The 18,794-nt window shown below is 37.6% G+C and overlaps 1 protein-coding gene across 3 annotated transcripts in view; it reads left to right on the forward strand.

The window, feature by feature from the left end:
- Gria3 (glutamate ionotropic receptor AMPA type subunit 3) overlaps positions 1-18,794 on the forward strand; it is a 275,928-nt gene that overhangs the window by 238,073 nt on the left and 19,061 nt on the right. For 2 of the 3 annotated variants that reach the window (XM_048439292.3, XM_048439290.3), the window contains exon 13: positions 12,215-12,462. In XM_048439292.3, coding sequence (XP_048295249.1) covers positions 12,215-12,462 — 248 coding nt within the window. Of the gene's footprint in view, positions 1-12,214; positions 12,463-13,015; positions 13,131-18,794 lie in introns of all 3 variants that reach the window. The other variant, XM_048439291.3, reaches the window with a different exon arrangement.

Consider the following 18,794-nt stretch of genomic DNA (forward strand, 5'->3'; position numbering starts at 1 on the left):
AACAACATAACAACTTCTAGAACCAGAGGAACAGTATCAAGCTGGCTGGAAATTGAAATAGCATTCTCAATTTTTTTCTAACAAGCATTTTCTTGTGTAATAATCTGTTCCCTTGAAGGAAATTGTGATTCTTGTTTAGACGTAATAAGAATATTCTTTCATAGCACACCTAGACATGGGAGGTCATTTATTTTCAATTTTGCACAAATAGGTTAAGTTGAAAAGAAAGTCTCAGCATGGGTGTGAGAAATTTTTGCTTGTATAAATAATACAATTTTGCATTCTCTGGAGAGGCTTTCCATAAACACAGGCTGGCTAAGCAAATCCAGAGCAAAAAAAAAAAAAAATAAGCAGGAGTTCTGTTTCTCCATTTGATGCAACCATTGCCTCCGTCAAGAGCAAAAAGCAGGAGAATGTTATACAGTAGACAAAAGCAGTTCTTTCTGTCTACTTGCTGCAATTTTAAGTCTAAAATTTTAAGACTTTGCACCTATAACTACTGATTATAAATTAATTAAAAATGAGCTTAAAATTCTCTTCTTTAGCAGACTAGCCACATTTCAAGTAGACATGCATAGACAGAAACTAGCATAATGGACAATACAGCTATAGGGAGATCAGTTTCAGGACACCTCTGCTAATTCTTTGAGCTTTTTGAACACAAGGACCACATCGTATCTACCACTGTTCCCTACTGTGTCTAGCATGGTGTCTGATGCAACTTAAATGGTGTTTTCTATGTTGTCGGGAGTTAAGCTAAATTTGTTATTGGCAGTCTTTTATTTCATCAATAGTACTGTGAGATAGGTCTTCATTTTTCAGATGAGATCCCAGAGGTTTAGTGAAATTAACTGATTTGTCTAACATCACATAGCTAATATGTACCCAAGCCAACTCTGTGTAAGATCAAGACCAATTCCCTACAAAGAAAAATACCACCTCACTGCAAATTTCACCGTGAACAGGTAGGCCCTTCCAGAGCACCCATGACCAGTACTCACACTGGTTAGGGCAGAATAAGGACAGCTTGGATTCTGTCCATAAGCATGAAGACTAGGGGTGTAAATGAATATGCTGGTGCGTGTTTAGGTGTTAGGTATCAGATTAAGTTGCTATTTTGTACTTATCTAAATAAATCAACAGAATATTAGTGGTTTTATTTGTCATTTTGTCATATGGAGACCACTGCTTTGACCCCATTGATGAACCTTAGTGAAATGTAATCATTCTGTGAAGTCACCCTCACTTGCTTCATTTACCAGAAGGTTCTACGGGCTTCCATGCAGCATATTTGTGCCAGGACATGCAAATGCCAGCAAATCAATTTTCCTGCAGCTTTCACAGTCTGTGCGTTTGCCAGACAAAACCCCAGCCAGCCACTTTTTCTGAAAATCAGCATAGCGCCTTTAGAAATAATACTTACTGGAACACTTCTGACAGAAAGGAAGAAAAGACTTAAATCTAAATCCAACTATTCAAAGTGGTGAGCCATAGGAAAGGGTGAAATGTGAATATATTGAGCAGTTAATGACCCCATTTGACCTTTCAAGATAGCTTTTACCAAGTATCTAGTCAATCAGATCTTGTTCAATCTATGCCTTAGTGGCACTGGCAACACAAAATCTGTCACCATCTGTACACATGCCATCATGTACCCCAATGTTATCTGCCTTTCGTTCTTGCATTAGTTACTTTTTTGTTCCTGCAGCAAAATACATTACCAAAGAAACTTAAGGATTTAGGTTGGACCAACAGTATCAAGAGATACAGTCCATCATGGCAGTGAAGACATGGAAACAGGGGCGTGAGTGTATAATCTAATTTATTAAGAACTTACCATATACTAGGCCCTTTGGTAAGAATTTTATGAATTATTTTCTTTACTATCCTATCCCTTTATCAAAGACAGATATCAGAGTCTTTAAGAAATTTAAGTAACTTGCCTAAGTCAAGAAGAGGGTATTATCTTTAACAGTAGGATATAGATGGAGTCTTGTGAGAAGCTAGCAGGTTTAACTTGATTTGTGCCTTTTAGCTCAGGTATGTGGCTTCGAAAAATGAACCAGTGGAGATGATAAAGGCCACAGAAAATCGCATCAAAACAGTGGGTTAATTGAATGTACACTACCCATTGGCGTCTATAGAGATCACCAGTAAAGGCAATGATTTCTCCTCTACCTGAATCTCATCAGTAGCAAATAACTCGAGTATAATCAGAATACACTTATGCATGTACAAAACTGCAAAATAACAAACCATCAATATAAGAGCAAACAAAAGGGAATAATAATTTAAAACTGAGTCAAAAAATTCAATTTCAACCAGTTCACTGACGTTTTTGGATCAGTCTCATCATAGCAATTCCTCCACTAAGAGGTATCTTGGTGTGGAGGGGGCAGGTGGAATGCAAATTCTTTCCGTTTCCATCCCTGCTACCTTAGAATTATCATTTTCCCTTTCTCAGCTGTAGAAGTAAAGAGAAGGTAGAGAATCTATACTTCCTTGTGAAACAATCTGAGTTTAAATCTCAACTGTTCATTTATGTATTAAATTAACATTTACTGGTAGTACACTCTGTGACAGCCATTGTTCTCAGCACTGAAAATGGATATTTTCCCTTTATGTTGAGTGAAACAAATGAACAAGATAAGCGAATGCTGCTCCAGATTAAAAACAACAAATAATAGTATATTTTCATCTGGAGTTAGTGCAATGAAAAAAGAAGTAGGTGAGGCAATAAAATGTTAGTGGTGCCATTTTATCACAGCTGAATGCAGAAGACTTTTTCTGGACACCTAACTGAAGTGAAAAAACGGGCTACTTTCAGACAACTGGAACATGCTTAGTCTCACTTGGCAAAAGAAGCCAAAGGTAAATTGAATCAGAATAGAAATCTGACTTTGTATGCCAGCAAGGGACACTAGAGAGGTCACTGGAAATTTCGCTGAAGCTACAGTTTGGAAAGGAGCCATCTGAAATAGCATTCCTTAAGGTAGGAAAGAATCTGTCGTGAACTGTAGAAGACAGTGTGAAAATGTTAGGCAAAGGCATTTGCAATGAGTTTTTGACAGTTGAGGGCAAAGCTCAGCATCAGAGCTGAAAGTGAAGTCTAATTCCAATGAAGTTATCTAAGTGCCCAGCCCCCAAAATAACTCAGACAGGGTCAGAATCCACCAATAGAAAAGCTAATAATAGAACCCAGGAAGCGTTTCCTTCTCTTCTCCCTGTTCTTACCAATACTCAGGCACAAGGCACTCATTGATGGAAGCAAAGGAAACTGAGAGACAGTGTTTGTCTGAATGTTTGAAGGAAGAACAATGAAATTGGGGTTTGAGGTATGCTTTAGAAATGAAATCACTTCTGGTGTTCCTTGGTTCAAATAAAAATGAAAACTATTTCCTATGTTGGGTGGGGGTTGTGAGAGTCAGTGGTTCTCAATGCACCTCATCAGAAGTACTGAGTTCTTCAAAGCCCATGTGAAAGACAAACGCTCTCTCAGATGTGCTCTTCTACATCTGCCTCAAATTGTCTTGTTCCTTTATGTAATGCAATATTAATTAATACTAGGGGTCTATAGCAGCGTTACAGCGAGTAATAGGATTACTCTTGATAGGAGCAGGCCAGGACTAATTTCAAAGTTATTACCCATTGTCAAAAGTTCCGAAAAGACCTTTTAGAAGGTAAGTTGCTCTCTTTTATCAAAGAGGAGATGGTCAATGTTCCAGTAAAGCCGATGGGAGGTTCAGGGGAAAGATCAGCAGACATGGGTAGTGTCTCAGCATCATTTATCACTGTGTGATCTTAGAGAAATTGTTCAGTCAACAGCAGATCTTTAAATTTCCATATCCTCTAAGGTGGGATGCTGCTTGTGACTTGCCTGAAAATTAGCATAGTTCTTTCAAGGCTTGTCTATCTGAAGTGACTTTATAAGCAAATGTGACCTTCACATGGCAAGGTGCTGGGGGAAAGGAAGCTGACAGTGTACCTCTTTGAATCTCCTACCTGCCCACCTCACTAGGACATACATGAACAATAGTCTCTTCTAACCCCATTGGGCCTTAAGAAAGACAAAGGGGATGGAGCAGAGGGAGGGGCAGAACTCTCCAAATCAACTGCACCGTCAGCTTCCTTTCCCCCAGCACCTTGTCATGTGAAGATCACATTTTCTTATAAATATTTAGAAGGACACATAATACATGAATTCAGTAAGTGCTGAGTTCAGGCAAGGTGAAGCCCAAAGAAACCTTTTTGACTTTGTAACAGTTGTCAATAGCACAAAGAAGGAAACTCACATTATAGTTTACAATTACAGTCTCTTAATTAAAGGTTCAGTCTAGACATGAAGCTGAGTAAACTGTCAAACAATATCATAAATTTAGAGGGAGGAAAATGGGTCCTTGGAACTCTTATCTTACTTCCCTTGCTTACTGTTCTATACATGATGGACTAGTCATAAGTGGAACTTTTAAAAATGCCATATTCTTTCTGGGGACATGAATCTCCCATTCAAATAAAAATGAATTCCTTAGAAAAATGCAGAAGCCCCTTTAATATCAGTGAACCCCTCCCTCCATGATGACCAAAGATGCTATAAAAAAAGATATGGTTCTCTGAGGGAGTTGGACAATTATATTATGGGGAAGGTAGAATCTGAGCCCTCCAAAGCCAAATCTAGCCCTTCTGTGGTATTTGGATATGAGGTTAGCCTTGCACAAAAGCAATGTGGTTTGGTAACAACAATCACCAAATAAATAATGCCTATTCTCCCTTCAGTAACACTGGGCATAATGTGCTCAAATCCAGGTTCCCTGACCTTTCCCTTATACTATGTTATCAAACTATTCATATGTGTTTGGGCCATAGAGAAGTTACAAGCCCCCCCAAACTACTCTCCTTAGGAACAACATAGTACTTTGTTCTCTGGTAGAAAGCTAATACTATAAAACAAAATTGCATATTTTTCTTCTGGTGACAGTGATGCATTGGTCTGTTTGATTGATTCAATTAATTCTAGACTATCCATGTGAGGACGAAAGTCTATTGAAGAGAAAAATGTTTTCATATCCAGATCATGAGATGAGATAGTTCCATATATAGATAGAGATAGAGATAGATAGAGATAGATCTCAAGCACATTTATATTTATATATCAAACACATTTGTGGTCAAGTATGGTGGCACATTTTAGGAGCAGACTTTGAAAAAATTAAAAACACATCTGAAAGATTTTTACCAGAAAAAGAGAATGAATTAGGATTCTTGTCAAACAATTAACCAAAAAAGGGTCCTTATGTGTGTACCCTACAAAAGAAGTAGTGAGCAGGTAACTGTGATGGTAGACTTCAGACTATCAATTGTGTGGGAAAGAGAGCACAACAGAAAGGCATTTCTTTCTATTTGACCTTCCCCATTACAGAGAAACCTACCTTGTAAGAACTAAAGATACCTCATCAGCAGAGGCATTTGAACAGAGGGAGTTTCACTGGATGGGAGGTTGAGCAAGATGGCTTTGAATGTGTCTCAGCTCTGCTACTGTATTATTCTACTGACTTCAAGTGGATGTTCTGTTGACCAAGTAGATCTTCCATTTTAACACAGGAAAAAAGAAGAAAATCATACTAAATAGGTTTCCTCAGGAACAGGGTTCTGGTTCATCAATATTTTAATGTATAAGTTTCAAACATGCTATAAAACATAAATTTTAATAGGGAAAATAGACTGGTGAGATGGCTCAGTGACTAAAGGCACGTTCTATCAAGCCTGATGACTAGAGTTTAATTTCCACAATCCAAATGGTGGAGAGAGAGTAGCCAGTCCTGTACATTATCCTATAACCTCCAAGGCATGCCATACAGGGGTGTGTGTGTGTGTGTGTACTACTAAATAAATAACTGTAACTTTAAATTTTAAGGGAAAATTGTCAACACTACCTTTCTTCCTCTACCAACAAAAAACTAAAAATCAAAAGTCAAAGGTTAATGATTTTTGTTAATAGTAGATCACAGATGTTCTACAGGATTATACCTAAAAATCAAAGAATATTGAAACGTGATAGCATTTATAAGATAAAGTCATGCTTCTGCGAATATGGGACTAAAGTAATTTATGATGCCATCAAAATATATCCTGCCACTAAAGCAAATTTAGAATCTAAGAATACTTTAACCTGTTAATTCCTAAAAATCTTTTGAAGTAGGTGTTTAAAACCCATATTATTTTACAGATGAGGAAACTGAGGTGTAGAGGCTAGAAAATTTATGCACCTAGCAGTAGGGATTCCAACCCAAGCAGTTGACCACACGCTTATATATATATATATATATATATATATATATATATATATATATATATATATATATATATATTCTTTGGAGGTTATATTTCCCTTCTTCCTTTTCTGCTGCCCAACCCTTCTTGTGTCATCCACCCCTTGCTTTCTTCCATATTCTCCATGCTCTTACGATAGCACTATAGGACCATGCTGTAGTTCCTTGTGTCCACTGAAGAATTTTATTATCACTGAAGCACCACTGGATTGCAGTACCAGGGAACAAATGCCACCATTACAAAGATGCACGGGCAGACCGGTGACCTGAGTGGCAAGTGAGTCACTAATCACTGGCTTTCACATAACAGATTTGCGGGTCCCAGGATTCAAATTTTCACCTGCACACAGGCACACAAAATTTACATCTTTGACCTTCATGCTTTATTGCATGCAAATAGTTAGAAGCATGGCTGTGGAAGTCACTGATGCTAGAGCACTAGCTGATCTGCTCTTACGGATAAATTAACGTGTCCCTCCTCCATCCATATATTTCTTCTTTGGATTTCCTTTGCTAATTATATAGCAGTGTTATCTCTTGGCTTCACTACATAAGTGATTCTATTTTTTCCCTTTTTAAACACAATATGGCACTCTATGGAATGAAGAAAATGAATCATGGCAGGTTGGGGAAAAATGAACTTGTTATTACAGATCCAGCCATAATTTTTTAAATTGAAGTTCAGATGACTAAACTAATATTCAATCCCTTTTATTGCTTTTGGTATTTCAGCCAAAATAAAAGTCTCTAAAAGATAAAATTCTAATATTTATTTTGTCTTTTTTTTATCTGAATATGCCATACTGTCAGTAAAATACTAGCTAGTAAGATAAATGCCTCTGCTTAATTTTTCTCTCTTGTGGGCCATTTCTTCCTTCCCCTTCCACCCTTATTCAGAAACTCGTCATCAACCATGGTACAGTCACTTCTGCAACTTATCTACTTGCCTTTACTGTATCCATTAGTGCATGCTATGTGTATAACGCATACATTTCAATGTGCCCACTTCAAACATTGCCCACCATTTATTCTCCTAGAAATACATCATTAACTAAAGGAATAAATCCATTCTGTATCATCAATCAAAGGACTCAACTAAATGATGAAGTAAAGTAGTCCAAAATGGAACATGCTTGGAGCAGAATTCATAGAATTACTTTCGGCTTAGAAATTTATTGATGTTAGTAATGACTGTTTTGCTAATAATGTAGGATGCAAATTGTTCAACAACTCCCTCCTCCCTACCATACCTCATAATCATATCCAATTGTGCCAAAATGAAAAATAAATCAATTTATACAAAAATCATGCCCATCATAATGCTGTCTTTAATGACAACAAGGGAGAAAATTGTAAATATAGTTTAATTACAGATTGAAGGGTTATATAACCATTAAAAAGTAGGTGTACTTATTCTGATAAAACCGTAAGGATACGTACAAGTTGGTAATAAAGACCAAATTATGATAGTGGTTAGCTTTGGTGAGAAGGGAGAGGTACATGACTATGGAAGACAAATGGGTCAATTTTAGGTAACTACATGACTTACTTTCTTAATTCTCTAGAAGACACATGAGTGTTCTTAAATGATTTTTATATATTTATGTGTATCTTAACTATTTACTTTTTGTTAATTTGGGGTTGTAAAAAGCCAGGAAATTGCTGTTGAAGTAAAGTCAGTGACAACGTACTTCATTATGATACTTACAAATTGCCTTGTCTAGCAGATGGAGGCAATGTATGATATGAACATACATGTCTATGGGTCATATTTAAATCTTCAAAGACATTGCTTAGCAGTTTGATAGGTTTAGCAAAAGATAAAGCCCAATAATCTTTAGAAAAACTTGAACTCTAGAATTCTACAGTATTATGAAGCTAGTTGTGGTGGTCATTTTTAATTGTCTTAATAACTTTTCTGGTTTTTTCAAGATAAAGTATCTCTGTGAAACCTTCATTGTCCTGGAATTGGCTCTGTAGACTAACTCAGAGATCTGTCAGTCTCTGCCTCCCAAGTGCTGGTATTAAATAGTGGCTTCATCTTGACATCTTTTGATAGTAATGCGGCTGTCTCCCTGACCAAGACTAAGCTTATTATTACATAAATATATCATTAGTGACTACCTTGTGTGAAATGGTGCTAACTGCCAATATGGCTAGCAAAATGAATAAGGCATAGACTTTGTCCTTAAGAAATCCTCAAATAACAAGGGGAAGACAGGCATGTAGCCAACTTCCCTTAATATGATCTAGCAAGTTCTTCAGCAAAGGACTAAGTAGCAAAGTCTGTGGTAGCAGGAAAGATATTATTAGAAGTAATAGACAGTATTTATTCTGGATCTTACAGGAATAATAAGGTAATTCAGGCAAAAGCAAAAACATAGTCAAAGGCAACAAATTGATTACAGTGTGTAGTATGAAGGCCGGCATGTTGGGGTTTCTGTCCCGCCTGGTACCCCACAGCCGGCAACTCCCAAGGAAAATCACACACAGGACTCCATAAGATTAAAAATGGGCCTGATTGGCCCATTAGCTCAGGTTTCTTGTTAACTCTTATAGCTTATATTAACCCATTATTCTCATCTATATTAGCCATATGGCTTGGTACCTTTTTCAGCTGTCAGCTCACATGTTGCTTCTTCGGTGATCTGGGCAGGAATGGCAGAGGGAGCTTCCTGCTTCCCAGAATATTCCTGTTCTCATGCCCCGCCTCCACTTCCTGTCTGCTTGACCCACCTATACTTCCTGCCTGGTCAATCAGCGTTTTATTAAAATACATGATTGACAGAATACAGACAGTTCTCCAGCACCAGCAGTGAATAGTCTGCAATCTAGTGTGACTGAACCTAAGGAAAGTACAGCCATGAGCATAAGTACCCTTGGATATCAGACATAAGACTTACAATTTTGTTCTATAGATTTTAAGAAAATTTTGGAGAATTATAAAAAAGGTTGTAATGAGATTGGGTTTGCGCATTGGAAGGATCCGTTGAATAGATAAATTAAGCAAGGAGATCTGTGGGGAGACAATAGAATCAAGACAGACCAAAACAAAAAGATGGAGAGCTTGCCCTAAAAAGAAAGACTGCAATGATAATGAAAAGACAAAAGGGACAGTCTTCACATTATTTTTACATAGCAATAGTGAAGGGGACAGGAGAAAGGCAAACCAAACTGTCTACTTTAGGTGTTCAGTGGATGAGTGGTAGCAAGAGTCAGGCTTTCTAATAAAATGTTTTATAAGAAGTTATCTTTAGACTATCAGTTGGAAATGTCCCTCAAAAGGCTTATTTACTTTTCCCTCAAAGCAAATCAGGAACCTAACCTTAGTTCCACTTTCATTGATCCTATCTTAGTCTTGTACACCACCATGTATACCCTGGACTCTTAGAATAGCCTTCAAAGTAATGGCCTTGCCACTACTCTGACCCTCCTTCTAGCCCATTCTCTGCACAGCAGTCAAAGTACTCTTTTAAAATTTGTAATTGAATGTTGTCTCTCTCTCTCTCTCTCTCTCTCTCTCTCTCTCTCTCTCTCTCACACACACACACACACACACACACACACACACACACACACACACCTTCTCAAAATCTTCTAACAGTTTCTGATCTCAGGTAGAATAAATCCAAACCTTTAATGATGATCTACAAGCTCTGACAGGATTATCTTCCTAAACTCAATTTCTACCAATCTTCCTTTTGCTCATTCAGCTATGCCCACCCTGTTTTTTTTCTGTACTTATGCAATCTGCATGTGTTTCTTGAGATGCATGCAGTGTTAGTGACTCCATGAAGGTTTCTGTGTTTCTGTGGGTGTCTAATTGCCATAAACATGAGGTTGAATTTTCATTGAGACAGTTTAAGTATTCCAGGATCTATCTGGACAAGTCTGAGCAAGTCTCAAAAAATGCATTGTTAGAGGAATATGACAGGAGAAATAAAGAGTATAAATGTTCATATTTCATGTATAAATTTCTCTTACTAAGAGAAAAATTAAAAGATGCAATACAGATAACCAAAGTTTTAAAAAGAGCAACTAAACAACCTATCAAACAAGCTAGAATGGATACCAGAAAATCTCATGGGAGGACACTTGAAATCATGGTATGTGTCTGTGGGTTTTATCATATTATCTCACCCCTGATGAAATGTCATCATAGTTTCTATCTAAACCCTAAGGATCTAGTTACCAATTCAATTGGAAGTTCTGGGGTAATTGTGGTCATTCTTCCTTTATATTCTCTACAAGGTATACATGGAGCTACAAACATATTAAATATTTGATACACATTCTGAACACCATCTAAACTCAAATAAACTTTAGAAGGATTAAATTGAAATGGAGAAGATAAAGACAAGAGTGACTTGGACCGACAGAAAAAAAACTAACAGTTTTTGTGACACTTCCACTTGAATGGAAAGGACACTATTTGTCCTGTTATATACTTCACAATCCCAATCGGTACTCAATAATTATTTGTTGCAAGGGTAGACACATGACTAAATACACTAATACAACCTCAAACCCCATTATTCAAAAATAATTCTCCAACGACAGAAAGCCAACAGTTTATTCTGTCTTGACGATACTTCAGCAGTGCTGTCTTTATTTCTAAGCACTTCAATTTCAAAGAGACATCACAAATTCAAATAAGCCTATGGTTGAAAGAGCAAAGTTCTGAGAGTTTGGAAGCAGTAACAGCCAATAGAATTTAACCTACTGAGATCAGGAAGGGACATAAGAAAGCCCTTACAATATTTGAAGGATCACCATATGGAACAGTACACAGAATTACTTTGCACAGTTTTACAGGTGGTGTTAAGGAGTGATGTTCTAGAAATAAAAAAGATCATCTCAAAACAAGGGAGCACTTTCTTATCATAACTGACCTGCCATGCCATTCCAATTGCCTCCTGAGGTAAATACGGGATAAACATATAAAGGGATATCAAGGGGGGATTTCTTTATCAGGAAGAAAATTCAAATGAGAAAATGCCTTCCAAAACCAGATAGTAACCAATTAGTAGGGCCATGAAACCAAGTCAGCTGGTCAGGACTAGAATTTTTAGGTGAATTTGAAAATAGGAGAAAACATCACAATTTGCGAGGATAAGCACAGTTTGGAGAAATCTATTTTAAAACAGTTTGACAGATGTCTGAAAGTGTGGGGACAGTCATAGTGTAGCATGGCTTTGATATTATGAGCTGCAAGAAAATTTGTTTGGGTGCTGGTTAAGAGCAGTTGCTGCTCTTCCAAAGGATCAGAGTTTGGTTCTCAGAACTCGTCTTAGGGTTTCTTTTGCTGTGAAGAGACACCATGACCATGACAACTCTTAAAAAAGAAAATATGTAATTGGGACTGGCTTAAGTTTTCAGAGGTTTAGTCCATTTTCATCATGGTGGTGAATGTGACATTATGCAGGCAGACATGGTGCTGGAGAAGTAGCTGAGAGTCCTACATCTTGCAGGCAACAGGAAGTGAGCTGACTCACTGGGCATGACTTGAGCAAATATGAAACCTGAAAGCCCACTTCCATAGTGACACACTTCCTCCAACAAGACCATACCTACTCTAGCAAGGTCACACCTCCTATTAGTGTACTTCCCTTTTGGGGACATTTTCTTTCAAGCCACCACAGTACCCATGTCAGGAAGCTCACAACTGTCACCAACTCCATCTCTAAGAGATCTGATATCTAACCTCTTCTAGTCTTTGAGAGTGCCTGAGTACACACACACACACAAGCATGTGTGCACACATACATGCACACAAATAAAAATTTTAATTTTAATAACAATTACATTTGAAAACTACTACACTGTTGTCCCTTCGAGATGAGATGTCATATCTGGCCAGCCAAAGAATTCTCTTCTTTTTATTACAGAGATCCAAAATTGCTGTGTACGAGAAAATGTGGTCTTACATGAAATCAGCAGAGCCATCTGTGTTTACCAAAACAACAGCTGATGGGGTAGCCCGAGTTCGGAAGTCCAAGGGCAAGTTCGCCTTCCTGCTGGAGTCAACCATGAATGAGTACATTGAGCAGAGAAAGCCATGCGATACGATGAAAGTTGGTGGAAATCTGGATTCCAAAGGCTATGGTGTGGCAACCCCTAAAGGCTCAGCATTAAGGTGGGTGGAATAATATAACAATATCCGTGTTGTTATAGTATTCCACCTACCCTGATGCATTTTGTTGTCATTTTCTTTCTTGTGGATTTTGAGGTAACTTTTAAAGTTTAAAATCTACAATATTCCATGGAGTTAAATAAGACGGTAAATTATGGTTTCATCTATTTAATGCATCCTTTTTTTTTAATGTTCTCTCTCTGTGTTGTCCTCTCTGACTGTTTGTTGCTGTTTTAATTTTACAGTTCAACGGCTTTTTCAATTTAAATGGTAAAAGCCAAGTTATGGTGACGAATGTTAATTGCATGGATGTGGTGTTCTTGTTACTTTTTTTCTCAAAGACAATTTCCCCATCCCGCACACTTCAGTTTTGAGCAAATGTTATCCTCCATGCCACCTTCCAATATTTAACCCTGTATTTGCTGTACAGACATTTTTCTAGCTCCACGTTCTGTGAAATTTAGCCAATTTGTCCTCTTGTGCTCCTTTTTTTATACGTTAACGATTTCCTAAGCATTTGTGCATTTTCTTACAAGTTATGTTTTATCGTTTCAAGAAATGCTGTTAACCTGGCAGTTTTAAAACTGAATGAGCAAGGCCTCTTGGACAAATTGAAAAACAAATGGTGGTACGACAAAGGAGAGTGCGGCAGCGGGGGCGGTGACTCCAAGGTCAGCCTCAATGTCACCACAACCGGGTACCCTTAGTGACGAGTAATCGGCAAGACTGTTATCTCATTACTGAGGAGAGAGCACAAGACGCACACAGAAAGTAGAATGACCAGGTTATTCCCCTGCCTGGCAGCCTTGGGAACCAGAAAGACTTCAGGGCACTGCCCGTATTTTTGATCTAACTTGGGTCCCTTCTTAAACTCCCAGACAGAGGCTCCCTGTCCACACCCTTCTCCTTCCCTCACACGCCAAACTGGATTCCATATGAAGGTCATTACAGGGTTTCAGGGCCCTAGGCTTTCAAAAGTCCAAGGGTGGCCTGTGAGACTCCCCATTTGTCTCAGTAGAGTTGTGTAAGAAGTCAGATTCCGCCACTGAGATGACAGGATATAATTTGTTTGGTTCTATTTTTTCTGGGATGTGATGATTGCTTGTAGAAGTTGTTTGAGTGTGTTGGGGTAACTTTTATTACCTGTATGAGTGATGAAATGTTTTTCTCTGTATGTAGTGGCTGATTTAAGTAGGCCCCACTTAACTTGAAAAGCAAAGATAATGATAAATTTCAAGTTAAATGGGGTCTTTCTTTAATAGGTCATCACATACAGAGACTTTGCAAAAGGGCTTTTATGCATTTAAACATGTGCGTCGTCTATAATACTACTTGTGTGTGAATCCCTGATTTGGCTTTTCTTTAGCCATGTTTTTGGTTCAGGTAGGTCTACTTGTTATCTAGATTGTCATCATGAGAAAACCCATCTTACTTGCTATTCCTTTGATTCCTAATATTCTTCGGGGTCATCACCCAAGCAACAGGAAATAGGTGCCCTCTCAGAAATCAACATACCAAGTCATGGAAAAACCCTTCGGGTAAGTACAGGAGACGACCTGAAAACAGAATCCTCTGAGGTCCAAAGGGCTTGAGAATGATACGGAAACATGTGACATCAACTCTCGCACAACCAAGATACCATGGGCAACTTAAGGTGAAGAACAGTATTTCCCAACTGCAGAGCAACAGACAGGCAAGCCAAAACTTTGTTTTTCCTTCAGAGACAATGGCTATAATTCTGCTCCTCTCTTTCCCTCTCCATCCCTCGGGATCCTGGCAGAAAAGCTAGTTTGCCAGTCTGCAATATTATAATACAGGTTTGGAAACACTGATCCAGAGCACTTTCAAAGAAACAAATTTTAAAACTGCTACTTCTGTTTATAATCTTACTGGGCATTGGCGAAGCCTTTATTGTAAAACCTTGATTAACAAGAATACACCGAACCAGTGACCTGAATTGTTGGTCCCCATTCCAAACTTCACATTGATGCAAAACATTAATGATACCCAAAATGAGAAGATCTCAAGGAATTGAGTTTTTAAGTAGTTGCCAAGTGATAACTGCGGCTAGATCACATTCAGTTCTTTCTCCTATAACTTCTCTTCATCTGGATTGACCCTCAAATGTCAGAGGCTACTTCTCTGAGGCATGAAAGTGAATACAAGCATGTTAAGGCAACATGTCAGTAGCCAAGGACGAAACAAAGTGAATATTCTTATTAACAGTCCCATCCATTTCTATGGATTCCAATTAATCAAGGTTTTACTTTGTGCCAAAAAACAGCGACTTCCTCTCTTGCCAATGTAAACTGATGACATTGACAATCTAGCCAATCATTTGCTTCATTTAATTTTTACAGTGGCGACCCTGATGCCCAAAGTATTTAGCACTTTCCTCCCAGCAGTTTTCTCATGTTATTAGCAAGCCACCAAGAACCTAATTCTATTATTCAAGTGAGTTACAGAATGGAAATGGAGCTGGATTGGATACGTTTCTCTCATGAACTCATCATTCAGAGGAGCCATGGACTGAATCAAAATGACTCTAAATAATCCACCCAGTGTACGTGCTCACAAGTTTTACAATCGCTAGGCTTTTGATGCTTTACACACACACACACACACACACACACACACACACCAAGACAAAACAAAACAAAACAAAACCTGCACTATAAGTAAGTGGCTGACTTTTCATAAAATAATTTTGGTATCATGAAGACTCCAAAATGTTAAGCCACTTGTTTTGCTAATCATAACCAGCAATCAAATTCTTTGCTCCCTTTCTTAGTATTGCCTCCAAGTTTTATCTAGTAACTTTATTGCTAACTTACAGTTCCAAGATTATCTAAAATTTGGCCTACAAATAGAAAATATTTTAATAGATTCTAATTGTTTCAAACTTCTTTGTGCTACCTGCCAGACAACTTTCAAATAACTTTTTGTGGTCATCCCTTCAATTTACCTTTTGCAATGAGTCAACCCCACTCTCAACTATGGCTAATAATGTGATCAGTGCTACGTATCCAACAACTGCTTTATTCCGCCTATGAATTCCCAAGGAGCCTGCCTTTGTCATCTTACTTCTTGCTACCTGCTGTTTTCTGAGAGTGAGCACAAGAGGGAACAAGAAACGAACTTGACTGACTCTGTTTCACCACTGCTTTGTGACATCCAACCCAAGTCCATGGAGAAGGTAGAAATGCATTGAAACCTCACTAACTTGGAGTGCTTTCATTAGTAATACGGAATAAACTAGACAAGGACCAGTCTACAAATTAAATTTCTATTATTATGGATATGGACAAGAGAGGTTTGTTAAGCAAATGAAGAGTTTAGATTATGCTGTCAGTTGAATTTTTCCTTGAGAGAACAAACCTAAAAAGCCAATGTTGGGAGCACTCATCAGATATAATCATACTCATTAGAAATTTGTCTATTAAGATCGTTCTCATGAGGCCCTCCAATAAAGCAATGTTTTATAGCCAGTCTGAATTGCAAAGCAGAACTAAAATAAGAAAATGTCATGCCTCAGACTTACTTTGTAATTCAGGATTTGCTTCCCTCACATAGACAATCGTTCCTCTATGATAGTCCATATCAAAGAACTTTTAACTTATTCATAAAATGACTTGAGAATTTCACTTATTTTCTGACTCTTGTCCCCCGTTAACAAGGCAAATGACCACTGAATGATCCATCATTTTTCGAGGAAAATGAGACCCAGAGATGGTAATGACTTTGCGAAGGTCATATAGCCAATGCCACCACACAATTCTTCCGACTCTCAGGCTCATGTCTTCTACTAATATTGCAGAGAACGAGTTATTGCATCTACCCCCTAATGAACAATGTGACTCTGATTGCATGTTGTATATTTCTATAAAAATCAGGTTCATTCTCAATCACCTTTGTTACTAGGCAAATGGCATATTTAAGCCATTCTAACCCTCAATACTGATTACTAAAAATGACAATAATCACAAAGCCCGACATTTATAAAGCTTCTACTAGTTCAGAAACACTTTTACACCTATTATCTCTGAAACCAGGAAAGGGGGAAATACCTGTATTACTTATCTCTCTGTCTTGCTTCTACAACCTTTAAATTATGATAAATGGGCAATTATGTTAAATTGTCGACTTTTCCCTCTCTAACACGAGACATCATGCATTCTGAGCATAGTCTACAAAAGTTACTATGCTATAGAGAGAACAGCAACTTTTCATGCTGTTGAAAATGAATACACTCTTAAACTAATGTAATAGATACTCTGTTTTCTTTCCTGAATATAAGGAATTAAGAACAAGATCATTAGCTGGAGCAGACACTGAATCAGGCCTATAGGCTAGGATCAAAACACTGTTTGCCTTTCCCAATGTCTCAAGGCAGGGCTAGTAAATCCTAACATAGAACTAAAGACTGTGGTTTGGGAATCACAATCACCCTTTTGTTGTTAGTGCTTTATTATAGCACATGTGAAAATGCAGTAATTAAGAGGCTGTAGTTGTTTCAGCCAGCTATAAACTCAGATTGTCAGGGCATTTGTGAGACAGCCAATGCAAGTCTGTCATTATAAAACACAGCAGATGTCTTTGCTGAGTCCCCATATAAGGGCATCAACCTTCTTCTACAGCTGTCTATCAATCATCTCACATTTTACATTCCTCGAGTCCCTCCACCCACCTAACTTCACGATGCCAGCTCAGCTTTTCTATATACCTTTACTTTAGTCGAACAAAAAAATGTCGATAAAGCAAGCTATTTGTATCTGGAGTGATAAGATATTACAAACTTTATCTCATCTCAGTATAGAGTTTTATCAATGGATTTAAATATACTCTCAGTATCTATACTTTTGAAGATGAAAATCAGCACATATTGTGTTCCTTTGAGAACAATGAAACCAAACGTTTAAATGGGACAATTCTGAACTCATTGACTACAGTAAGAATTGTACCAAATGTAGGTAGCTTCATTTGTAAGGAAGATAGGGAAATGAAAGACAAAAAGCTATGAAGGTAAGCCACCATTATTTAAATAAATAATGGAATGGCCATTATGGTATAGAACATTATTAAAGAAATGCCGTTGAAATTGAAGCATATAAGAACTAGAAGAAACTAACAAATGTATGTCACAGAAATGAGAAAAATTTCATGGAATTGACTTTAATATATTCAAAGACTCCCTGAAATTAAAATTAATTGTATCTACTTTTATCTGTGTGCTTTTAAAGTACACTTAAAGTTTGTTCTCTTAAGAAATTCAACAGTTTGCTTCCTCTTTCCCATCTCTAGCAATCTTTTTTTTAATTCTTTTACATTTGCTTAGCAAGTCTTCTATTCAGAGACAGTAAAGAAATGGCACATGGAGATAGCCTGTTTCTCAATTCCCTCAAACCCATAGTTGGTGATACCTAGATAAATGAGACTAGAACGGTTTTTTCCCACGTGTATAAATAAGATCATCAGTTTTGTATGTATTTCTTCTCCTGTGTATGTCTGCAGTTTTCCTCTCCTATGCCAACATCTCTTAATCAATTCTCTTCCACACCCAGAATTCTTTGACAATCTTGGTTCTTAGGGAATGGATATGAATCTGCATCTGCCTTTCTCTGCAACAAAATGGATCTTTTACTGGCAGGAGCCATTCCTAAAGGTTGACATTGTGGATTCCCAGGGTTAAGATGGATCCCAATGACACTTTATTGACACTGTTATGTGTATAGGCAAGAACCATTACAGAACGATGACACTTCCTGGGTTTTAGCAGAAGTTCCTGTGAATCCCCAAGACTGGTTTGGGATCAAGGAGTAGGGTGAGTATACTATACTCTTCATTGGTTTGCATGTTTCTGTGCTGGTACTGCCTCCTGGAAATATGAAGATCCTGACAGTTTCCTTTCATGGTAGTGACTAAATTTACTCCTTGAACTTATACATGCCTTCCTCCCAAGAGCAAATCCTCACTTTCTGTCAAATGACTGCTTCAAGCAAGGGACCTGTTGCCTTAAGAACTGAACCAGTCCACTACTGCCAAAACCAATGATTTTGCAAATGATGCTTAAAGATAAATTCTACCATTGGAAAAAATGTAACCCGCAAAGAAAATACCACTTAATTATTTCATTCTTTGACTTAAAAACAATAGACTATGTGGCTTTAACATGATTTCTATGATTAGGACTTGATTGATTGCATATGTTGTTATCCTGATAACATGAATATGTTTCATATTGAGAAACAACCAAAATATCCAACACCAGAACTACAGAAAGAACAGCAGGAGTGAAAAGCAAGAAGGTAAGAATGATGTTACCCAGTTGTCAAGAG

This window comes from Myodes glareolus, chromosome X, assembly GCF_982192425.1.
Source record: "Myodes glareolus chromosome X, mMyoGla1.1, whole genome shotgun sequence".
In the NCBI taxonomy this organism is placed as follows: Eukaryota; Metazoa; Chordata; class Mammalia; order Rodentia; family Cricetidae; genus Myodes; species Myodes glareolus.